The 25,709-nt window shown below is 41.8% G+C and overlaps 3 protein-coding genes across 5 annotated transcripts in view; 1 reads left to right on the top strand and 2 right to left on the bottom strand.

The window, feature by feature from the left end:
- INO80 (INO80 complex ATPase subunit) overlaps positions 1-6,245 on the bottom strand; it is a 59,748-nt gene extending 53,503 nt beyond the window's left edge. Inside the window, exons 1-2 of one of the 3 annotated variants that reach the window (XM_065754824.1) lie at positions 5,990-6,245; positions 152-337 (exon numbers count right to left, since the gene is read on the bottom strand). In XM_065754824.1, coding sequence (XP_065610896.1) covers positions 152-294 — 143 coding nt within the window. In that variant the 5' untranslated portion in view covers positions 295-337; positions 5,990-6,245. Of the gene's footprint in view, positions 1-151; positions 338-2,658; positions 2,775-3,528; positions 3,839-5,989 lie in introns of those variants that run through there. The other 2 variants (XM_065754825.1, XM_065754826.1) reach the window with 2 other exon arrangements.
- The window catches only part of VPS18 (VPS18 core subunit of CORVET and HOPS complexes), a 242,363-nt gene that overhangs the window by 209,380 nt on the left and 7,274 nt on the right, over positions 1-25,709 (top strand). The gene's annotated exons all lie outside the window — the stretch shown is intronic.
- Positions 8,616-25,652, bottom strand: EXD1 (exonuclease 3'-5' domain containing 1). Its single transcript, XM_065754808.1, has 11 exons — positions 25,526-25,652; positions 25,053-25,121; positions 24,056-24,107; positions 22,439-22,572; positions 20,998-21,065; positions 19,741-19,827; positions 18,495-18,599; positions 18,292-18,372; positions 15,762-15,905; positions 14,838-15,038; positions 8,616-9,138 (listed from the first exon to the last, which is right to left on the bottom strand). Exons 1-11 carry the CDS (start codon positions 25,650-25,652, stop codon positions 8,974-8,976), a joined length of 1,233 nt encoding a protein of 410 aa, XP_065610880.1. The 3' UTR covers positions 8,616-8,973.

Below are 25,709 nucleotides of genomic sequence, written 5' to 3'. Positions count from 1 at the left end.
GTGAGAGAAGAAGTACAGTGCACATTTTTTACAAGAGAAGGTTTAATAATGAACAAGTCACTATTAAACTCCCACTATGGTGTTCCCTGGGAACAATATTATAAACATGCTTGTCTTTCTTTGATATTCCCAGCAGAAAAGTTTTTATTACCTGGATATGTTCCTGTTAAAGATGGCAGACGTTTGTCGTAAAAACTGATCCAATCGCAGAGCTTTTTCCAGGTACTGCAGATAAAGGGGTTTTGCCAGCTCTGAGCAGCTGCCATCCTCCCTGGCACCCAGCTCTGAGGCCATAGAACAAACTTCTCCTCATGCACAGATGCCTCTGAACACGCAGCTGTTGAGAGGAAATAACAATTATCATCACTGCCATCACCTCTGAGAAGAAAGAACAAGGTGAGCAGACAAACCTACTGCATGTGACTCCAAATGCCAACACATCCAAATCCACAGCTGTAGCTGCATAAATGAAAGTGTTGTCAATGCCCTAAATACGGTAATATTTACTATTAAACAAATGCCTCCAACTAAAATTTTTGCTTATGGCAGAGGACAAACATAAATAGTCAGCTTGAGAAAGATTAAATGCTTTTCTAAAAGATTCTTCTGGCTTGTATTACTTCTCAGAAATACTGCAAAACCTGGAAAAAAAACCCACATTACTTTACTGAAAAATGTTTTATATGCTTTTCTTCAGTTACTGAATTACTGACTACATTGTTTGAGTTTATGAAAGAAGCTTAAGCACCTGCTCTTCTAATTGTTCTCTCCATGACTACAGTTATCGTCTTTCTTTCTCCCAAGTCTTTTACTTTAAAAAAATCACTAGAATAGATTCAAAACTTCCAATATTAAAGAAAAAAAATCATAAGTGATCACCACCTTGAGACTAATAGCCATGGTTGAACCAGAGCAGAATTTACTATTTCTTAACAAACATTCAGCTTCAATGTAATGTCCTTCCTACAGAAGCAACTGAATCCAGGAACAGTTACTAGGGATAATGGCACTCATTTAAAAATGACTCTTAGACTGAAGCTAAGTTTAATCTTCTACATGCTAGACTTTCTTACACCTGACAGAAATAAAATGAATGACCTCTGTTATGAAATACTTGTTTCGAGCAGAGGTTGACAAGTCAGAAGAAAGCACCTGAAAAATAATTAAGATCTGTGTTGTCCAAGAAATTTTAATCTATATGTGTCATATTCTATATCACCCATCCGGGGAAAAAATACAAAATAAAAACATAAAAAGAAAAAAAACACCACCTAAAATCAAAGACTGCCTTCTAAGAGACAGGGTCACAAAAAAAGTAAAGAAGTGAGAAAATGAGAGGAAATATGGAACTCGTGCCTCTGGCAGAAAAAATTTTTGAGGGAAGGGATAAAAAACAGTACCAAAAAAGTGGAAGCAGTTTACCATCACATTAATAAAACCAATCTATATCACAGGAGCAGCTTCGCAAAAGTAACATATGGTAAGGAGCAAGATTCAACACCTGTAATTCCAGAAGGAAAAAAAAGCAATCTCCTTTATCACTCGTATTTTTTAAAACCTATCTGTAAACAAGAACTGGCATGTATCACGTGCACATGGCATTATTTTAGTTTCCACCCAGAATAGCAAGCATAACCAAAATGAAACAGTTTTGCTCACAGCCACGAGGCATCCTTCACCTCTCAGCTCTTTGCAGAAAGCTTTTCCCAAACTCAATATTGGGTAGCAGTGCCTTCTGCTTCAGCCAGCACCCCTGGCTTCGGCTGGGTTCACCACGCCTCGAGGACACCGACAAACTGAAAGTCCTTTTTTCTACCCCATGAGACTTGGCCTAACAAAACTATACAAGCTTAGCAGCAAAACGAAGAGAAAAACAAAAAGAGAGCTAACATAACAAAGTCCTCCTTGCACTGGCTCAGTAACAGCACAACTCAACTCACCCCTCACAAGCTTTTCATCATTTTTCTATTTTAATTGACCCAAAAGGTTCCTGTACATGCAAAATTAACTACTCTCATCTTCAGAACAGTTTCTGGTGTTCGCTCTGCCTCCTGAGTAACCAAGTAAACACAGACAGCTTCACAGTATCCTTACATACATTAGCAATGCCCCAAACAAATTGAGCACTATAGATGCATATTAAATGCAGAACAGCTCAGGCACTGAATTCAGCTTTCCATTTATTTAAATGCTAACAGCCACACTCATGATCTTTCCTGTTTAGCTACCAATTTGGCAGAAATAGCTTTCAAAACGACACATTTTCTTACAGATCCAAGCTCATTCTTAAGATACCTTCCTTGTCCTTTAAAACATTGCTCAATCCAGCATTAATGATGGTATGGAGATTATTCATTTACTTTGTTTTTCAAGTCTGCCCATCAGTGGGTCTAGTCAGTAAGCAAACACAGCACTGGAGAAGCACGCTCCAAGGACATCCTCAGGAAGCAGTCAGGCTTCACACAACTTGTCCAAGTTTTATGCCCACTGACCTGCACCACCAAGCCAGCAAAGCACTGCTCTCATGAAGTAGCTTAGCTTTAACAGCAGACTTTCTGAGTTTAACTAATACCCACTGCCCATTTCTGAATGAAGTCCAACAGGTTCCTGCTACCAGTATCGGTTTAAAGGAGCCCTGCAAGAAGCAGGCATTCTGACTTCCTGCCTAGCTGCCAGCTGGATGGGATTTTCTTTGTCCTGTTTCTCCAGGAGTCATCTTTTTCCTCTTCTCTTCCATCACAGGCATTTCTACATCTTGGTGAGGCCCAGCAGATTACTTTCTCTTTTCTTTATGCCCAACACTGACATGAAGCATTACACATGCTGACAGTAACTGCACTCCTGAGAGCACGTACACAAATGCAAGCTACCACGGAGGGCTAAGGTACAGCACAGCAGCTAATCCACAGAACCTGTCCTTAGCCTACGGCAAATCAGCAAGTAAAACTAATCCCAAAGGGCTCAGCTGCCATGCCAAGTGTATGCATGCTGAGCATGACCAGCTGGCCAGTGAGCACATTCATTCAGGCCTTTCAACCCACAGGAGAGGTTTCTCACCTCTCCTCCTAACTGGTATAAGCACACGAGGACGACACATTCAAATGGGCAAAAAGCCAAAATCCCAGTTTACATGGAAATTATACATTTCTCACACCCCCATTTACATCATCAGAAGTTTTATCCAGAGTGCAGGATAAGGAATCGAATACAACCTTCCACACTGTTTTAGTTCCCTCACAATTTTAGAAGTTTTCTGTATTTTTTTTTCTTATGTGGTCTTTTTATGCTATAGATTCTGACACAAAGATTTTCCAAACTGAAATGAACACCTAAGGTATTTCATTTTTTTCTTGAAGAATTTATGAATTGGACACACACAACCCTCCTACAGCAAATGCTCTAAGGTTGCTCCACAGTCACATCTCCAAAATCATTCCTAACCCAAACACACACATCCACACAGGTAAGAAGTCAAGGTTTATGTGGAAAATTCATTAGTACAATATCAGTTAGGTGCATTTTTGTCACCTTTTCTTTATGTGCACGTAATCTCCAATACAGGCAATTGCAGTGGCACTAAGGAGCCTGAAGGGGCATTTTCCTTGGAGGAGAATTAAAACTGAAACGGGAAAAATAGCATTTAGTTTGACAAACGCATAATTACACTGACGTTCTCCACAGTGCATTATATACCCAATCTTCAAGTAAAGAGTAACCCCCAGCATAGTCTTTCTACGGCAGTAACTCTCCTAAAAGCAACTTTGATACCCAAGAGATCATTACTTTCCAAAGACCAGTCAGAAGAGCACTTCAAAAGACACTCAAGCTCTCCATAGTGCAGACCCACTACATTCAGACTGGGTGAACAAACAAGTACAAGCAACTGAAGATAACTTTGCATCTTTTCGGTTTGCAATTGCTAAGAAATCATTTTAATTGCTTTTCCAAGGAATGCACTTAGTTAAAACTAGGCACTGTTCTACATATGGTACTCTGCTGTTATGCTTTTGTAGCAAGGTTGCGTATTGCTTTCCAAGGAATGAGACAGCACTTCATTGATTTCCACTTTAAGCGCTTTTAAACACAGAGAATAGCCACTGGGGCAAGCTCCCAGTCTTCTATTTACATAAATCATGGGCAAGGACTGGGTAAAAAAAAACAACAAAAAAACAGGTATAGAGCCCTACAAAAGTGTTACCACAAACAAAACCAAACCACAGAATGCCTTAAAACGTACCAAACACAGAAGCTGGCATGTCGCAGCTCTGCTTTCACACGTACACCAGGAGAAAAGCTTGCAGAAGAGACCAGGCCACACGTGTCACCACATGGTGAAAGGTCAGAGCAGTCCTTGCCCTCGGGGCCAATGCCCACATCCCAGCAGCACTCTATCAGGACTCTGGGCCCTGCACTGTGGAGAGCACAGCCATCACTCTGTGCCCACAACACACAGCCTGCACTGATCATCTGTGCATCACCCCTTTGCCCCAGCTCACAAAAAGGGAACCATGCCCAGGAAAGCTCTAAGAGGATCACTTTCTTCTTCCCACCTAAGCAACCCCTGGTGCATAATACAGCTCTCCATGAAGGACGCCTGCTGCAAAACTTACAGCTTTTACATTATATCCAAGTAGAAAAGAACTTGCTCATGTTAAGAGCCAAGAAGAACAAGGCAGGATTTTAACAGATCTTAGCAACACATATGGGAGAGATGGCCTAGAGATGAAGCAGAGGAAACACCCTCAAATACTGGGAAAAAGTTCAAACTGCTGGCCCTCTCTCTTCCTCTTTTCCCTTACTGCTCGTGGCCTTAACAACCACAATCCAGGCCTATATGTACACACTGGGGGGGTGACCATACGAATGCCGTTTCTGATCAATGGAAATGAGAAACAGATGAGTATTCGTAACACACAGGTGTACAATGTATGCAAGACAAACCCAAACAGCAGGTCTGTTGAAGAAAGTAGTACTATCAACACATATCAAGAAGTTTTGTTACAAAAAGGGGTATTGGCTGAACCATTCCACACACGCAAGTAGTTTGAAGAAACTGTCATAACCGCAGAACTGGGTTGAAAAGGACCTTAAAGGGACCTCAGTCCCACGCCGTGCCGCGGGCAGGGCTGTCCCCGGCGCCAGCCAACCCGGCTTACAACACCGGCACGGATGGGGCACCCGCAGCTCTCCGGGCGGCCGTGCCAGCGCCTCACCGCCCTCTGCGCTAAGGATTTCCTCCCAAAACCCAACCTCAACCCGCCCCCTCTCAGATTAAGGCCGTTGCCCCGTCCCACCGCGCAGAGGCTCCCCGCGCCGTCACCACCTGACAACGGCGTCGCCCCACGGGAGTTCCCCGTACAGCCCCGGCCGCAAAGCCGCCCACAGCGGCGCGGCATCGCGGTGCCAGACCCCGCGCTGTGAGGCCCCCGCCACCGGGCGCCCACACGAGGCCGGGGCGCGGCCACCGTCTCCTCCTCCTCCTCCCCCCCGCTCTCCCCTCCGCCCGCCGGCACCTCACGCCCCCAGGCCGGTCGAGCAGCGCCGCGCGGGGGGGGGGAAGTAAGAGCAGAGCGGCCGCGAGCGCCGGCCCTGCCCCCGCCGCGGCACCCCCGCGGCCCCGCCCGCTGTCCGCACCCCCCCCCCCCCCCCCCACCTCCCCCCGCCGCGCACGCGCCACCGCCCCCCGCTCGCACGTGCGCCCGCAGGTGCGCGCCCCCCCCCCCCCTCCCTTCGACCCCCCCCGCCCCGTTCCCCTGCGGGGCCCCGGGGCCGCTGCGCCGAGCTCCGGACGGGGGGAGGGGAGTTTGCGGGGAAGGATGCGGCCCGCGGCGGTCCCGGGGCTCTGCCGGCGGCGGGCGGGGAAGGGGCTGCGCCTTTAAGAAAAGGCCCGGCCGCCGCCGCCGCTCAGGGAGGGGGGGAGCCGCGGCCCGGCGGGGCGCAGCCCGCCGGCGGCCCCCGCACGTCCTTGCGCGGCCGGCGCGGTGCTCACCTGGGGCGCGGGCCCGGCTGCGGCGCGGCGTTGGCGCTGGGGGTGTCCCCGGGGCTCGCCGCCCCGCTCGCTCCGCCCGGCCTCTCGCCGCGCGTTGACGAGGCCGCCGCTGCCCGTCTCCTGCCGCGGGGCGCTCCCGGCTCCTGCCTCGCCAAGATGGCGCCCGCGCTGCTGCTGAGGAGGAGGCGGCGGCTGCGGGCGCTGGGACGGCGGCGGCGGCCACTTTCGCTCACTGAGAGGAGAGGAGCAGGGACACGGGGAGCCATGGCGGGGGGGAGGAGAGGCGCCATGGCCAGGCCTGAACAATCGAGCTTCGCACGCCCGCCCGCCGCTCCGGTCCCACGCCTCGGACCCGCCGCCCCGCCGGCGTCGCCGCCGCTGCCGTACGAGCCCCGGGCCCGCGCCGCGGGCGGCGGCCCTGCGCGTAGCCCGCGGGGGGTCCGCGTCCATCGATGCGCTCCTCGGGCCGATTGGTAGAGTCTGGCGGTGACGGAAATTGCCGAAGGGACTCGGGCGAAGCGGCCGGGTGAGCCAGCGAGTCTCGCGCGAGGCGGGGGCAGATCTCGCGATATCTGCGGCGGGAGGCGGATGCACACCGGAAGTGGCGTGTGCTCGCCCTTGAGCCGCCGGAAGGGCGGTGGGGCTGCGGGCGGCAGCCGCGAGTCTCGGTGCGGGTGGCGGTTCCTCGCCCCGCGGCGGCCGGTACGGGCAGAACGGCTGCCGCGTGCAGAGCTGCGTGCGTTTTGCCGTAGAGAAACGTTGAGTTTCTGAAAGAATGAACGACCAATGAGCTTGAGACAGCGCCGGCCTGAATGCGATTACGCGTGCACGGTGCATTGAAAGGACTGCGGGACTGCAGCTATCGGCACGGCTATCGTCCCAGAAACCATTAACTAGCACCAGTAGGCGGTACGTTAATGATTTGCCGTGCCTGTCTGAAGACAGCAGTTTGTACCTCTTCACTTACGTCCTCTGACACCGTACCAGAAAGTATATGGTAGCACAACAGCTTGGAAACAAAAAACAGTACTACTACTACCGCCCCCCCCCAAATTCCCTCCAGTTGTCCTCAACTGCACACATCCTTAACTACAGCCAGCAGTTACAGAAGTGCACAACTTTGCCCCACATTACTACTATGCTTAGAACTAGCAGAGAGTAACATTAGAGAGAATTTAAAAATATTTTCTGAAGTCTTACTTTCTTCTCTTCTAAAAAGATTGTTCTCATTCTAATGCATCAAGTCTGTCCCAACCTATTTCTTTTCTTCACACCCCTGGCCAAAGACAACAAGGGAAAGCTGCAGTCCTGTTTACCAGGGGAAGATTTTGCTGAAATAACACAGTAGCACAGACATAGCCTCTATCTGAAAATCCTTATTCTTTAATTGTATTATTCTACCCAGAACTTCATTTCTCCTGGAAGAGTCCAGCTGTGCATCTCAGTTTTGTTCATATGCTGCATAAGGGCACTCTACAACCATTCCTCTACATCCCAGACTCAACACCTTCACATCCAACCCTGCAACTTGCCTCATTTTTCTGTAAAGGGACTGGATGGGCCCAGGTGATTTCAGTTCTGGAGATACACTGCAAGTACTTCTGTGCTGGCTCTGAAGACCCTGCATATTTCATGTCACACCTCACTGACTTGTGGGAACCCATCACTGCTTAGGAAAGTCTTGCTCCAGATGAACAACATCACATAGTCCAGTGCTGAGAAGAGGCCCAAACCAGCATCTCCTAGTAGATCAAATCAAACAAGTCTCAATCTCCACATGCAAAGTTGTAAGAAACATTTCAAACTGGTTTTATTTTTCTAAACTGAATCAAGACAAAGGAACTATACAATTTAATTACAAAATATGTTAAACATTAAAAAAATGCACTGATGAAAAGCAAACCTTCAAATGTCTTTCTGCCTCTTTCAGAAATAAGCAAGTACATCCAGAGTTCCAAAAATACTTACTTAAATACCTCTGGTCTGGTATTTTAATGAGTATGAGACAAAGCAAGTACACTGGAAATAAACAAATTTTGTATTTATATCTTATTGTTCTTGAGGAAAATGCTAAACATAGTTTATACTAAATTAACTGCTTTCCCCCACTTTTAGAACAGACACTTTCCTGTATATACACATTACTGTAACTGTCTTATCTACGAGTCTGACATAGTAGTGCTGACAGAGGTGGGCTGCAACTTTAAAAGCAGAATGCTGTGTTTGCCAGATTGCATACAATAGCTCTGACATGGCAGAAAAGAGCCTTTTTTATCTATACACTTCTGCTGTTTTTGCCAGCACTGCAGCTCAGTAGGGTGTGATCCTTCACACTCTCCTATGCAAGACTTTTATATCTACGCCAAGAGACTTATCTATCCATAAACCAAGCCTGCATGGGTTGGCCAGAACTTTCAATTTTTTTTTAAGAAAAGAACTTTTCCAAGCAAACCCTTTCTCGTCTCAATGAACAGGCACCATACAAGCTCCCTCATTCACGTGTTGGTTTGGGTGAGTTTTATATACCTGCAACAGTTGTAAACAACGAAAGAACCAATGAAATTTAAAACAATTGACTGATAAAACAAATTAGAAGAAAAAGTCAAAAACAGCTCATTGGAAAAAAATATCTAAAAATAGATCTTAAGAAGTCAGTAATTCAGAATTAGAGAGACCATCAACATTTCCCTTCAACAATCTGTTCACCTGTCCTTGTAAAGAGAGGAATTTTTGTTTGGTGCTTCTGCATGGGGAATAGTTCCATCTCATACTTTGAAAGTCCTCAAATGCAACAACACAAGCTTATCAAGTTACCTGTACTGAAGATTTTTACAGCCAACCTGAAGTTGGTTTGAGGTTCTCCTACAGACTTGGCACTTATTTTTGATTTTTTTTTCTTTTATTGATAATATAGATCCTGACTGTTGAAGAAGGATGCAGTTTGACATGCTGCTTCATTTGGGGGGAAGATAGTCCCTGTCATCTCAGTGGGTTTCATCTTTCTGTGGATTTCTCTCATTTAACTCTATGACTGGTCTGATCAAAAGACCATCCTCATTTATTCTGTAGTCCTTCACTGCTTTCTCTCTTCGCAACTTCTGGACATCTGCAAGCTGACGCAGCTCCTTTGGCAGCTCCGTGCAAGTGGGCTGATAAGGAAAAAAGAAATAGAAATAGAAATAAAAAAAATACATATGCATACACATGCTCTACTTTTGTTGGTACCAGATAAGAACTTCCTCTGAGATTAGACAATGAAACAGAACAATCATTTATTATTACATCTCCAGCATGAATTAACTACCTGCTTATACAAACACTATCTCAGGGAAAAAAAAAGACCCCATATCCTTTCTCTCAAAGGCAACCTAAAGGGAAAAATATTAGACCTACTTTACTGTTTACTCCTCTATTATGCAGATCGTCAGGATTTAAGTGATATTTTGCATGTGGGATTAAGATTTCTCCAGAGATCTTTTGTACTACAATGTCATAAAGCCCCAGAACACTTACGAACAAGTTCAGGTTTCCTTGCGGGAACCACTGCAAAAGCACCTCTCCTGACTTTTCTTCAGAATCATAGTACTTCTATTCTAAACCAACAAACAAGTCTCGTGTAGAGGAAGTCAGTAGTTTATAAACCAATGGAACAGCTGCTTAGGAAATTAATGAAAGGAGATGCACTTCTTGACATGGTTCTTCTGAGCATTCATGAAACACTATTCAGAACATTACATTCAAGGAACTGCTAATTTAACAATGACTGCAATGTTCAGTGTTTGTAGAAACAACAAAAAAAAAATCACCATTGCTTTCATCCATAAAAAGGGGAAATCGTACAAATAAGAAAGCTTGATAACAATTAGTAAAATACAGCCAAACAAATTCAATCCTAGCAAGTAGCATAGAGACAGCTTCAAAATAACAAAGGCAGCACAGAGTAAACATTACTTAACAGCAAAATATCACAAAAAGCAAAAGGAAACTGGCAGGACTGCAGAGCAGGGCCACAGAGACTATTTAGCAACCATCCTTCTGTACAGTTAAAGTCACATCCAAACAAAGAAAATAAGGATGAAGTTGCAGAGCAAACGAAAGGGAGGCTAGAAAAATTAGCTATTAATATTTAGCAGAAGTTTAATAAAACAATTTTTAAAAACTTTCTTTGAACTCCAAAAGTGCATAAAACATCCTCCATAAGGTTGAGCAAAGCCGCAGCCAGAAGGCAAAAACAGAGTGGAAGCAAATGCAACATTTTCTCAGTCCTGAATTAATCCTGAATGAAACACTGAATCATGTAGCAATTCCCTGCCTAAATCAGGGGATTGTTACATACCTACAGTGTTTCAGTTCACAGTATATATATTTGTACCAATACTTTAAACAAACAGCAAGGTGCATGTCACTGGAGATTCCCGACAAGAAGCTGAAATCACTGAACAAGCAACTCTAGCAACTTGCTTAAAGCCTGCCCTGATACTCACGGATGGGAAACATTTAAAGAACATTTGAAGAAGGTCCACAGGAAGGAATCTGTATCTTTCTTTCCAATGAATATACAGAAAGCTACACACTGCTAAATCAGATGCCCCTGTGAGCTCACTGGCAGGAACACTTAACAGCAGAGTGAATACATATACAAGCACAATACACCAGGAAAGAGTTACTACAGATTTTGTAAAGGGAAGGTATACCTCTCAAAACCCAGAAGTTTGCGCAGATTCAGAGGAAGTACAGAGAGGATTACAGAAAAGAAAAGCAGAGCCCTTCCTTGAAAACCCCACTTCCAGTCTGTTTACCCATCAGAATTTACATCCAGCTTCCTGAATGCCACAGTATCCTACAGTGAGAGGTAACCCACTCAAAATGCTGCACTTCTGCAAGTGTATTTGCTTCTCAACAGATTGATTCCCAGGCAGCACTTCTTCCTTTGAATTTAAGTCCTACACATCAGAATGCGGAAGTATTCCAAAGCACCTAACCTCACACAATACACATTTACAAGGAGTTCTTTTCTAGAGACAGAGCTGCAGAGGCACAGCAGCCCATAAGTTCATGCCTGTATCCACGAGGAGAACAATTACTCCTGTTGGAAAGTCACACTGAAAATACAAGAAACAACATAAATCTTCAGGTTGGGAAGACCAGGCTGAGTTCTGGCTTAGTGGAAGAGTGAAGATTATCACTTTGAGAAAGATGTAGAAGAGTGCAGCTGCGGATTTTGATAATGAAGTACTGGAGTTCATAATTTACTGTTTCACAGCTGTTTTGAGGGTAGAAAATTAGGTGATTAGGAAGAAATGTCCTCTATTCAGAAGATTCAAATACTCCCTTGCAGGTGATGACACACCAAAACACAGAAAGCACCAACATACAGGGATATCTACATCTGAGGATCAGTGAGATGCCTTTCCTTTTCATGTGCCCCACAGCCATTCTCCTGTAACAAGTGTGCTGCATTATCATTTTTTTGGCAGCTGTGGTCACTGGAAATCCTTTACTGTTCTAACAACTGCTGACAGAACACTTGACACCCATTTTTTCTGTAACTCTTTCCCAAAAGCAGCTTTTGTCCATGGATTTGCATCATGCCACCTTCGCAACACATGGCCTATGACTTGGCTGTACCAGATCACAGGCCAGCTCCTCAGTGCATCTTCTGTTACTGTAGAAACAGCTCTCAAGTGACAGAAGACTGCTAGGCCACTCAGAAGCAAGGTGGAAGGAAGCCTTCCAGGAAAGGCTGCCCAGAAATACTCTGGTTCTTTGCCATTTCCAGCAGAATATCTGAAAAACAAAATAAAACAAAACAAACAAAACAAAACAACAAAAAAAAAAACCACAACAAGGGGAAGAAAATATGGATGAAACCTCAATTGAAACCAGCACTATAACTGGTGACAGCTGCATTTGCTCATGAGAATTACAATTTCTGCGTCAAAGATTCTCTTACATACTACTTGCACAAAATACATAACTGCTACTCATTCTGGTTTATCACTGCAAAAGCTATAAAAACTCATGGATTCATTTTTATTTGTACCAGCTTATTCATAGCTTCTGATAATCTAGGACTTTGTTCTCATCAAATTCTTCACAAAAACTTTATGATAAGGAAAAGCATCAGCTTCTGGTGAAACGAGCTGCAACAAAACAAGCTCGCTCACTAGCAGTCATGAATTTTCAAGAAACAATGAAAATTAGACACTGGTAACCACAATTATGCAGAAGTCCAAAACCAATCACTTCTCAGTATATCCTAAAGCCATCAAGATGTTCTGATCTGGCAGGAGTTTTGCATTTAGCCAGAAAGTCCTTCTTGTATTCTGCCACTACTGGAGCCTATTAGAGTACACAGGAACTTCACACTGAAGAGATTCCCCCAGAAAATCGACTATAGAGACATGGGACTCAGAGGTCCAAAGAACAGCAAGGATAATTATATTCATCAGCTTTATTCACTCCTGTCTTTCCTCAAGTCTTACTACATGAAGCAACCCAAAAAGGCAACTGAACAGGCTTGGCTTTCCTCCATGAGGATGCAAACTCACTTTTTTTTTTCCTGCTATTTCTGAAATTAGGAACAACAGAGGGTCTCTTTCAGTCTGCTTCCAGAGGCAGAATCCCCCAGTTAAACAAGTTGCTAACTGACCCAGTAGTTGTTGTTCAACATTATTGATTGTTACTCAGCGTCACTCAATTCTCTGGCAACGCTGGACTGGATAGCCAATTTTTTTCACCAAGTACATGCTGATACTGTTGTAATACACAACAGTTGTTGGCATGATGAATTTCTGGATTCTGGCAGTGATACAGGAAAGATAAGGAAGATGCTACAGTGCTAGTCCAAGCTGAAGTTCTATGTTCGACAAAGCATCTCTAGCTCTACCTGTGCCCAAGACAGGGGAGCAGCAGGCCCACCAGCCCTAAAAAGGCTGCAAGGGGAGGGGGAGTTGGGGAAAGGGAACAAAGAGGGAAAGGAAAAAATAAACAGTGGCAACAATCTGAGGATGAAAATTAATTTACAAATTATAAAAGCAGAAATATACGTGAATTGGGATTGAATCTAATAAATCAAATAAATGAGAGAGTTCCTGAAAACCAAAGTTCTTACTCTGATGTGCCAGGGAGCAAAGAGAGAGTCTTGCAATTTCGAGTCAGTTTTATCTTGCCCACCAACTGGAAAATGGAAACAGAGCAGCAAAGTTTTCTGGGAGCTGTATACATTTCTGCTTTTCTGGGACTCCCAGCACACTACATGATGTGATGATGTGGAATACTGATAACAAAAAACATAAAGCCATGACAACAACAAAAAAGAATACATTTAACTAAACCAAGGAGATTTGCTTGCGGTTTAAGTATATATATATCAAACAGTTTTTTCTTGTACACAAGAGTTTCATTTGTGTGATTTACAAAAAAATTGGCTTCAGCCATCATTTAAAAATTCTCCAAACAACCCAATGCTAAGGACTATTTTGTCTTCCTTTCACTTTTTAAAGACTATTCTTTTCTCTCGCATGCAAAAGTAGAAGGAATACATTTTACACTGGAAATACAGATGTCAAGCTCTTTTTTTTCCCCCCTCCCCATGAGGCATAAACAAACTCTTGTTAATGAAAACTTAAATAAATAATTAAAAGAAAAAAAAACCTAACCACACTTTTCAGATATAACTACCTGTGAAGCAACTGTGACCTCTCGTGGTTATGTAAATTTATCTCCTATTACATCCTTAATAATTGAATTCACTGCTCCGAGCCTTTATTATGGTACCCAAGGGTTCAAGTTCAGGATTGAATGCTTTGTTGCACCAGGAAAAAGAAATCATTTCATTCTCTAACACAGATCTGCATTCACTTTTCCCAATAAATATTTCAAAATACTTACAACTGCAAAAATGAGAGTGACATGATCTAACCACAAATTAGTTCTGGCCTCATGACGAATGAGGATATCTGAACATTTACCTTCTTTATTTCAACAACAGCAATATCCTTCATAGTCATTGCAATTCCCACTATGATTTCTTCACTAAAGACACTGAAAAAGACCACACCAATACACTGTCTCTTTGATTTGCACAAAACTGTTCCTTCCATTAGCAAAGGAAGTCAAGCTCCTCAATCAAGAAATCCCACACCTCTCCCCATGTAAAGATGACCAAGGGATTACAAAAGAGTCCAGCACCACACAAAAGCCACTCCAAGATACCTGGATGTGTATTTATGATACAACAGTACTGGATCTATGTAACTAAAAATGAGAAATATTACCTGGCTTTATTTTTTTAGATAACTCAGAAGAGAGGAAATTGGGAAGAAATAAAAATAATTTGGCAACTAAAGACAGCATTTCTCAAAAACAACAAGCATATTCAAAATAACTCAGCAGTAATGATGACATGACTGAAGAAAAATAGAACAAGTTCTGGGGAGTAATGTCTCCTACCAAAATAAAGCAACTCTGGCAACTCCAGATAAAACCACTTCACAGCTGCCTGTCTCTTTTCATGTCCACACCCACCCACCATCCCCTGAGCCCAGAAGCTCTGTCTCAGACTAGAACTAGAAGAATGTGTATATGCCTGTGCCTTGAGGGCTGTAGCTCACAATCAGCAACATAAAATTAAGGTTGATTTATGCTAACAGACTGATAAGAAAAGCAGCTAAATAGATGTAGATACCATCACTTCTGCTACTGAGCACCAAAAGCAAGATGTGTGGCAGAAAGCAGGGTGTACACCTGCAGAAGAGGAAGTGACTTTAATTAGGTCTTCCAGAATTTATCCATATGAGCCTTAGATAATTTCACTGAACTGAGAAACAAGTTAGGTCATTCCTACCTTTATGGTCCCAAGGTGATCTTCAGATCCATTCTGTGAAGTATTTAAGTAAGCATGTACCACAGCTGTGAAGTCCGACATTAATTTATCCATTAGAGACGAGTGGAGTAACAGAAGGTACATAGCCTTCAGAGCAAGTACTTGAAGCAGAGAAGCTGGAAGGGGTCTCAAGAACCACATATCAGGATTCTCCCGTGCATCCTAATGCAAACACAGAGTTATTTAAGTAGTAACAATTATAGCAAAGCTTTTCATCACATTCCTCTGCTGCTTAATCTCCAGATTCCAATAGCTACTTCAGAGCTACTGAAGGCTTACAGCTTCTAAGGTCACCTGTGTACAACCCTGCAGGTATCAGAGAAGAGGAGGTTTGGAAAGAGAAATTGTTTAAAAAACAGCAACATGAAAAAACAATGTACATCTATTCCAGTATTTAACACTAGATTCCCTCTCACCCATCTGTCTGAAACTAGGTAAGATTCTTCAGATACGGCAAATGCCACTGAACCACTACTCTAAATTTTCCACACTAGTAGCACCAGCATCAAGTTCCCTCTTTCCCTACTTGACTCAGGATTCATTTTAACCAATTTGTTGCTGGACTAGGTTTCAGAATTGTTCTGGGTATTGTAATATACCTGACTATTCTTACCAGTTACACATTATCTCTACTGCACAAGTTTTGTGTTTCTTCAATACCCCACTTTCAAATGAACTATTAGGAAATCCTAGCAATACTAGAAATACCACAGCTGAAGTTTTCATCTGTCTCCCAAAAGGCTGTTACAAAACATTCTTAACCACAGCAATCCAGCCACAAAATAGTGCCACACTCCTAAAAACTAAAATAAAAATCTGCGAAGGGGCAAAGCACAGCTCAAAAGTCAGTTTTCAGAAGGTGTCTCACTTTTTGAAATCACCCACCAAATCCATTTGCTGCTTGCACTTCATGAGGGTATTCCCTTCAGAAGGTAACTTCAAGTGCTGCATCAGACACTCCTGTAATGTGCAAGTGCGGTGTGGAAAGAAGCCACCCGTTGCCACTGAGAACTGCAGAACATCGGCAACCTGTGGTTGGTAAGATATAAAATGTAGTCAATATCTCAGAACACTGAACTTCTCATTAGGCTTTTTGCTCTCCGTAGCCAAATGAAGACAAAGAGCAATCTATGGAAAGCCTTTCCAAAGTAGTTACTTTACTCAGAGGCAAGGCAAAGATGTTCCGGTCTACACAGATATATTAAACTCTTCTGGAAGGCTAGAGAGAGTTTCTGAATAAAAAATGTAAATGCATTTCAAGCAAGAAGAGAATAGAAAAATATTTAGTTATTAATAGTTTGTTTGTTTAATTAATTTTAAAAATCTAGCCTGAAACAACACAGTTATAAAGTAAATCTGACAAGGAAAACAATGTTCTAGTTCTCATTCTGAAAATCTTACATTGCACGCTAGTGGCTTGGATTCAGGGCAGAAATAGACAACCACATGCTAAAAAGGAGTTTATGTGCATCTGTGGAACCAGAAAGCAACAGTGAATACTTCACTTGTACATTTTATGATTAAATCTAGCACGGATCTCAGTCTTATAGTCTCAAACTGTCACTTCTTCTCTATTCCTTCACACACCCCTATCTTTAAAAAGAATGACAGTGTTTCATTTAACAGCAAACAAATATGCAGCTGACAACATTTTAGAAGAATGGATTTCAGGGTGTGAGAATGCTCTAATCTCATGATGCAGCACACGTCAGAGAAAGCAATGCTAGAGGTGTAAGCACAGACAACTGTCAATTACTATGCAGCATATTACTATGCTGCTACAGTTCAGTGAGACCACACACACACACCCAGAGTAAAAAATGAAATAGCAGTATTAGACCCCTACAGACATTATCAGTAAAAATTAGTTCAAGAGGTGATATGAAAGTACTACAAGAATATCAGAGGTTAAGACAAACAGTGAACATCAGAAACCTTTCACTCACATGACACGCCTTACAAGTTAAGTATATTATTGCAAGAAACAAGCAGCTGCAACAACTGGCCAAAACTAGGAGTAAATAATACTTCTCAAATAATGCAGGCAGAATCCCATCTAATCCACAGTTCTTCACTCCATGGCTGTTTTTCAAGCAGTCTCACTTGCACATGCCCTTGTGCACAAAGCCTGCTCCAACTTAAAGACAAGCTTCTCAGCATTAAGTGCTTCACAAAGAACATCTGCAACAGTTTGCTCAGAGGTATTTCCCAGTTACTTTCGCCAGAGTAGTGTAGAGCAGATGACATCTTACTTCTGCAAATTCAGGCATGCCTAGGGACAGACAAAAACAAACTGTTTCCTAGCTTACTTTATATTAGAAATAGGCTTACGTTCCATTACTCTGATTTATTGATCTGAGTCTGCCTGAATCCTATCTGATCAATCAATGCAAGAAAAACATACGTGTCAACTCACAGAGTCACCAGACCTGCAAGAGCAATTTTACATACCTCAGAGGCTCTAGTATGGACAGGTCTGGTTAGTTATGTCCTCTTGATCAGTTTTATGTTCTAGTCAGTACATAGTTATACAGCTGCACAGTTAATAGTTATCAGCACTGGTTAGGGATTTTCTCCTTGACCTTTCTTATGCGGTCAAGAACACTGACATTGATTCATACTTGACTTGTAATAGAATACTAGAAGTTTTAAGAGCAGGAGGCCAACCTAACATAGCTACTACAGGCAGCTGCGATTATGACATGAAAAGTCAGTCCATAAGCAAGGACAAGTCATGCATAACTAAGAACAACATATCCATGCCCATGATGAAAGACTGCAGCCATTACTTTCTTCCCTGTAAAGGCTCTAATTTTCCTGTTGGTCACATTTTAACTACCATTACCACAGCCAGCATCAGCAAAAGCAAAGATTTTTGTGGAAAACTGTTCTCTGTACTCACACAACTGTTTATTAACAGACACTCCCATTCCTGGATAACTGCAGCCTGACTGCTTTCTACACTTGTGAAATGATCAGAAAGCTTAACAAGGAATACAAAGCCCCTGGTTCTGTTAAAGTCACAGTAGCTTCATGTTGTGTCAAGTTTCATCAAGACCTAATGATACAGCTTAAAAAAAAAACATTACCTTTTTTTTTTTGCTAATATTAGATATTAAAAATCTTTTTAAATGGGAATTCAGAGAAATTTCAAGCATCTCACATAGGTTGAGGTTTCTCTCAATGAAGATAAAAGCTTCTTTTGTAAAGAATATTTTAATAAATTCTGGACTACACAAGAAAAAGCTCTAAACAGTCCTATCAGCCTTACCCAGCAATTATAAGATAGAAAAAAAAATACATTTAGGTGGCTTAACTATCACATTCTAGTGACATTAAATCTTTGCTGAGAGAATACTAAATCAATTTTCTCTTGTTGAAACATCTGTTCCCAAACACAGTATCTGAAGAGTACCTGTGTATCAAAGACATTGACAAGAAGGACACCGTACTGGTGAAAGAGACAGTCCGAGATCCAACGGCAGTCATGCACGACCTGAAGTGAGAAAGAGCTGTCAGACAAGAATGTGTCCAACAGCAACTTTTCTGGTGATCAGGACACACATATATACACTACCTCTACTACCTTAAATGTCCTTACACCCTCTCCAGCCTTACCTTCAAGATGTTTTTATCTTCTAGCACCATTTGTAATCCATTTCTGAAAGCTTGAGGTCCCAGAAAGAAAATATCAAATAGAAAAACACGGCTCTTCGTTGCTATCTACAATAAATCAAGGTTCAGAGAAGACGAATGAAGAACAAAAGAATGGATTTGAAGGTAGGAGGAAGAGCATTGTTATATACGAGACAATCTCTCACGTAAAGGCTTATGTTAAAGGGAACAGGCCCAGTTTCCTTAATGCTAACCTATGAGAAAGTCTTCCTTTTTTCAGACATAAAGAGTTAAAATAGCTGAAGAGAATGAACCAGTAGACTACTATACACATTTTAAGCCAGCATTTTGAGACTTAACAAAAGCAAACCCTAGCCAAAGTATCCCAAACAAATTCCTACAACTATTATGGTGACATTTTAAAAGATCACCATCCAGCGAAATTCTCATGGTCACGACAGCCCTTTTGTTTTCAATAACTGACAACAAAAACTTAAGGACATCATTTTCCACCACACCAATTCCAGATAGACAAGGTCTAAATTTTATGGCTTATTCTCAAATTCAATGTCTTAACAACAGCTGATATAAATTCATACACTTAGCCATGCCACAGCAAACATACATGGTAGACTCTTACTTCTGCAAGTTAAGTTGGAAGTACAAAACTCCCAAACAAGTTTTTTGCTTTGAATTAAACAAGCTCAGTCCTAAACCTATTTAAAAATAAACCAGGATGCTTGTGAGTATACCGAATGCTCCTTTCCATCTCTTCTTTTCAAATATTTATAATTACAGTCAACCAAGGTACTTTATAATCTTTAAATAGATTTTAACCCTTTCAGGTAATTCAGTTATACTGTCATTGTGATAAGTTAGGCCTTGTAGCTATTTACAACATCTGTACCATTGTAATACCTCTATGCAAGTAAATATAGATGGCAAGCCAAGTAAATTATATTGTTTTAGAAACAAATTTTAAATATATGCTATATAATTTATATTTAATGAACCTTATAATTTATACAATATATAAAAACTATATTAAATATAAATTACTTATTAGATTGCCTTACAGCGACATAATTGTTTCTGCAGCAGGTCTTTCATAAAACACTTAACTTGTCTAGAAGAAAATCATATCCCTTTACCAAAACAGTTATGTAAGTCTTAAACACAAGCTAATCCCAAAGTGTTTCCAAGTTTTGCTACTACATAGAGGCACTTCTGGAAAACATCTGCTTCTTACCTGAAGCCATGAGAGTTTTCCATGACGGCACAAATTAACACCTTTGCCAATTACACTGATAACATGCTGTTGTTTCAGGTGCAGCACCTAATGAATTAGAAATAAATAGTGCCCGCAACCAATAGGCAGTGACAAACAGTAAAGTGAGATTATTCTGGCCGTGCTCCATATTTAAGAAATGTAAATATAAATCAAAAACAAAACTCAAGTACATAGTGATCCAAGAGAAACAGACACAGTATCAGTCCAGTTATAACATTACAGAAGCAGAAATAATGTTAGGTTTAACAGAGATCATGGATTAGCTAAAGAACATGGACTCTCCTGATCTCCTAAGAAACTCTCTGAAGTGGGTTTTAGGAACTTCCTCAAGATCACAAAGGAGGTATTCCTTTTGGATAAAAGAAAATGATAACTCATCTTCTAGGGTATAAGAGATCAAACTATTACTCTCACAGACACTAGAAATTTCCAGGTAATTAAGATAAACTAACCCACACTGCATATGCAATATAAAAGGAACAGAAAAAGCCAGCTTCTCTTCAAGCAAAAATTAGATTCCCCTGCAAGCAGAGAAATCTTCTCCTGTGGAAAAAGGGCTATTTTATCCAAATGTACACTACACATATCACAATAAGAACCCAAACCTCAGCTGATCTAGCTGAAAGACAAAATAGCATCAAGGACATATGGCATAGCTAATCTAATTCAGACCTACATACACTATTAGGTTTATTAAGACTATCACTGGTTCTGAAGCAAAGCCTTTCTACCAAATCCACTGATGATGTTACACATGATTTAAACAAAAAACAAGGTCCAGGTATCTCTGACGTTCCAAATATCCATAAAAACAGCACTGCCAATTCCCTCTCCAAACACCAACAAAAGCTGGTACTGTTACCTTCTTAAGTAACTGATCACTATCTAACAATACTGACCTCTCACCTCAGTTCAAAGATGATACAGATCCTGAAAACCAGAAACAACACTCGATACAAATTCCTATCTGCTGCAAACTCACATTCACTGCACTCTCTCCATGCATGCATGTACAACTTAAATATACCTTAATTGCACCATGGATATCATTTCTACTTGACTTAGAGTAGCCAGTTACTACTTAGAACTCAAACTGCAGAAATGATTTCCAGTATAAGACCTCACGGAGCAATGCTCACAATCCTGTACTGTGAATTAGAACAGAATAGGCCTTAAAGTCATAGATGCTGCACAAAAGCTTCAATTAATACTCACTGCTGGGCCAAATTTCTGTTGGAAACAATCAACAACCGTATACGCCACTTTCTCTTCTTCCTCCTTTCCTAAAATAAAATTAAAAAAAAAAAGATCTTTCCTATGCTTGAAAAAAGTCTTACAGAAGGTATATATTTCAGTTATAACATCACTCTAGTTCAGCAATTCAGCTCTTATCTCTTTACCTCCTGAACACACATAAACAGACCATAGAATCAGAATTGCTGTTCGCTGAACAGTTTGGTTTGGAAAAGATCTTAAATCTCATCCAGTTCCAATCCCCCTGCAGGAGGCAGAGTCACTTCCCACTAGATCAGGTTGCTCAACGTCCCACCCAACTTGGCCTCAAACTCCTCAAGGGATGAGGCATCCATAACTTTAGATTATGGAACTGTTTGCTTTGGATGTGCATAGCCTTCAACATGAGTCAAAATTGTAACTTTTTCATGGAAAAAGCATGACTGCTCAAAAGTTGCAGGGTTTTTGTTTGTTTGTTTTTTTAATCTTTGCCTTTGTGATACATAAAGGAAAAAGAGAAAAATTTCAATTAAAGAAACTGTATGTTAGAACAGCACTAATTCCCAGACATTCCAGGGGAGGAGAAAACAATGACAGAACTAATAGCACAGAACACCAACAGCTAAGTGAGCAAGAGCACTAACAGAAACTAAGCCAGATTTTAGTATTTTTGAATATCTACCTAATAATAACTCATGAACAACTAAAGAAAGGATTTCAAAGATTTTCCCTTCCCTTTTCACGCACCCACAACAGCAGAACGACAACGTTCTGAACTGAGCTATCATTCAATTTCAGAGATAATAAGGCAAAAACTTTAAAAGCATGTCACCCTTGCCCATTTTCTCCCCCCACTTCCAAGGTTGATGCAAGTCACCTTCATTTAGCCTACACAGGCAACGTTCTCCTATAAGGACAGTGAGCCTATTACTTCTTAGATCCATACCTGTGGTTGTACATAGAATAGGAATCACTCAACCAATTCAACACAAGCACCTTTCAAGCATTACAGCCAGCACAATACCAAAGAGCATTAGCTTTAATAAGCTTTCATTTACTTGTCATGTCACATACATTCTGGGGACAAGTATAAGATTAAACAATTATCAGAGAGGAATGTTTACCAACTGAAGCACTCTGACTTATCCAAAAGATCAGTTATGCTACTTGGCCACGTTTACTGTCTATGTGAACCACAGGATAAACATTCTCGAAAGCAGGAGTTTCTTTCTGATGTGCACATATCTGCAGGCAAAAGGCATGTCTGCAGATAACAAGCTCTGTGCCTATCTGTCCATGACTATTGTTCTTTCAGAGCACAGCCTGTCCAGATAACACACAAGCCAAGAAACTGCAGCTTCTAGGGAAGATACTGGCTAACTAATACAAACCAACTACACTGCTTGACTAATATTCACATTACCTGGGAGGGAGTTCAGGCTTAAGCTATTCAAAGCTCTGAGCTGCCTCTCTAGGGAAACGCATGGAGAGCTCCATGGGTCACCATCTGCTGTTCTTATGTCTGCTCCTTTCTTCTCCTCAGCAGCTGAAGTGTGCCTACAGAAGCGAAGCAGCCACATGTATATACCACAAAAGTAGAAAATCACACATTTCACTAGGATTGGATATTTTAACAAGGAAAAATTCTCCATGCAATGCCATCTACCTGCATCCAACAACAAACAGCTACACACCACACAAAGCAATTTCCTAATCTGATACGCGTGATTCTAAAGGGAGAATACGAAGCTATTCAAACACAAGCTTATTCTGTCCACAGGACCTTTATTTCATTAAATTTGGGATATATGTCTGCAACTAAAAGGTGAAAACATAACCTGAACAGATGTTCACTGCAAAGCTCAGCTATGAAGGTTTCAAGGGAAGAAAGAACTATAAAGAATGAATTGCCTGACATAAGCCAAAGACCCCCACAGCTTAAACATCTGCAAATCTTTACACTCTATCCATAATATCTGATACATGATTTAATAATTATAACTGAAGGCTGATTTTACAAGTCTATAAATACGTAAAACAGTTATATTTACTGGAACTTCACTATAATTAGAGGAAGGTTATTAAATAACACAGAAATAGTAGCAAGTCAAGACTAAAGAGAACTAGTGAACAGGCATCTACCCGAAGCACATCACATATAAGATGCTTAATTTCTACAACAGGACATTCCAAGGCAGAGTACTTAAGAGGAAAAAACAGTTTATTAGTAAACATTTCTTTATACTGATAAAAAAACCCATGCCACTATGGTTATATATCTCCTGTCTTGTATATCTCAATATAATAAAACATAAAATAACTCCCTGATTCATGTTTAGATGTAACCAAAGAATCTTTCATCTAAAATTGTATAGTAAAGGATTAACACAGATATAAATCTGATACACAGGTGACCATAATTAAGTATGTGCATAAGTATATTTTTTCAAAGCAAAAAAGAGACAAGATAACAGGAAGCAAGAAGGCCGTTGCTAATCACAATTTCATATGCTTACTATATTTTAAGGCGGTTTGGTAGGTACCATTTCATTACTGTCTTACAAATTATTCAAATATGGCCTTGCCAAAAGACTCAAAGCAAAGCCATCTAAGAACAGGAGACTGCAGGAGCTTAAAGTGTAATTTTACCCGCTACCTAAAGCTACATTTATATAAGTTTCAGAGCAACTGTATAAACTTAACTCCCATATACAACTGCCCTGGAACTATTCAACAAACACAGAAGAAATGTTCATGGCAAACTCACCTTGAAACCACAAACAAATCAAGTAAATTATACCTAGGAACATCCATGAGGAAAAAAAAAAGTAGAGAAATAATAAGCTACAGCATGAAAAAGTATTTTAAACAGTGGAGGCCTGCTACTCATCACCTTTTTCAACTCTTCTGAGCGTAAATAAAAACTTAGCCCAGCTGGGTTCAAACACCAGTAAGATACTGATTGGAGGTGTTGGCCTCCCTGCCAAGTATATTCCCACCCCACCTTTTATCATGAAAGGAAGGAAATGCTTCAACATACTCAGACTGCACTGCTGTTCCCTTCTCTGAATCTGGTTCACCCAGCAATTCCACTGCAATAGAAGTAAATAATTTATATTCTGATTCTGAACAACAACTTTACTAACCAGTATAGGACGTAGCCATACATGAAAAATAAACAAATAAATAAAATTCTCTCAAAACATAGATTAAATAATTTTAAACCCATTCTGATGTAGACATTTACACAAGCGGTCTGTAAAAAGGTGTATTTCAGAACTGTAGCATTCAAACTAGACTAATAGCTTAGTAGCCCACCAAAACCAAAGTCAATACAGAACTACAACTACCTTACATACAGGTATACACATCCACTGGAAAAAGGCAGATGAACAGAGTTCAACATTTGTTAAGTCCAGCAGTTGCCTTCTAGCTACTTCCTCCTCAGCTCATTGTTTCCAAAGCAAAGCTTTATAGCAGATGCTAATAGAGGTGCACGGGATCTTTACACACTGGAAACAATTTCTATAGGCAATTCCATACTTTTATCATTAGTGATGTACAGAAAGGCTTGTATAAGCAGACTACTTAGTGGAGACTACCTTCACCTGTGCAACTGAAAGCAAAGCCAAATTAACTAGAACATTCAGTAATTTCACTTCCCAGCCTTGCACAAAACACAAGAGCATAATACAATGTACGTTTAATTACCTCTTCCACCTTCAGGAAGTAAACAGAGATCATGTGCACCTGAATCTATTAACTTCAAGCTGTTATTTTAATCAGCGGTTCTACTGAACGGTCTATTATTTGACTCATAAGGTTTAACACAGGACAGTCACAAGGCCTTCACAAAGTGAGGAATTATTATTTCACCAACAAACAACAGTGAAACAAAAGTCGTGGGATTTTTACAGCACTGATTCCTACTGGTTTTGTTAGAAAGTTGTGCAACCAAGGAATTCAGCAGCAACCAGACTTGGACAGCTGAACCAAATGCGCATGACCCCATGCCTCATTGCTCATTAAGACCTCACCGTTGACTAGTTCTTGGCTGAAAAACATCTTTACTCCTGGGGAACTCCTGCCAGTTTCCAAGTTCTTCACTGCAGTAACGGAGTAGAAAAAAGTAGAAACGCGTGGGTAAAAGCTTATCGCTTGCAGAACAAAGCAAGATTACTCTTGCAATTACTCTTATATAATTCAGCCCTAAAGCTCAGATTCTTCCTTGCGCCTGTTTTGGCGTTGGGAAACCACACACCCGCTCCGCTTCAGCCGGGCCCGGCTCCAGTTACCCAGTGAGCTGCCCTGTAGGCCACAGCCATGCCCTGCAGGGCCACGCTCTCACCGAGCCGACTTACTCACAAGCAGGTAGAAGAAGAAACAAACCCAAGCGCCCAGCCCGGAGGCCCTGCCCCGCCGCCAGGCACGCCGCTGTAGGGCCGAGAAACCCGACAGCCCCGCGGACCGAGGGGGAACAGGGCGCACGGAGACCGCCAGCAGCCCCAACCTGTGTGCAGAAGAAGGCTGCAGCCGGGCCTGACGTGCTGCAGCACGCCCTGGAAGACACCACACGTTAAGGTGAGCTTGACACTTTTGCCCAGGGCGCCTTCCAGCCACTGAGCACTGAGAGCCATGACGAACGCTGCGCGCAAAGCAGCAGGACCACCGAGGCTCACGCGCAGCGAGGGGGA

Source organism: Cyrtonyx montezumae, unplaced genomic scaffold (genome assembly GCF_038088225.1).
Source record: "Cyrtonyx montezumae isolate F1298 unplaced genomic scaffold, pur_monq_1.0 scaffold_10, whole genome shotgun sequence".
NCBI classification, from domain to species: domain Eukaryota; kingdom Metazoa; phylum Chordata; class Aves; order Galliformes; family Odontophoridae; genus Cyrtonyx; species Cyrtonyx montezumae.
Note: the sequence above shows the minus strand (reverse complement) of the source record. Positions and strands in the feature narration are given on the sequence as shown.

Excerpts from the sequence above, each read along its gene's own strand:
- EXD1 (XM_065754808.1), bottom strand. The coding sequence starts at position 25,652 with ATGGCTCTCAGTGCTCAGTGGCTGGAAGGCGCCCTGGGCAAAAGTGTC. Across the intron at positions 15,906-18,291 it reads TCAATGTCTTTGATACACAG|GTTGCCGATGTTCTGCAGTT; the intron begins GTACTCTTCAGA and ends TACCAACCACAG. Across the intron at positions 15,039-15,761 it reads GCAAGCAGCAAATGGATTTG|GATGCACGGGAGAATCCTGA; the intron begins GTGGGTGATTTC and ends TGTTTGCATTAG.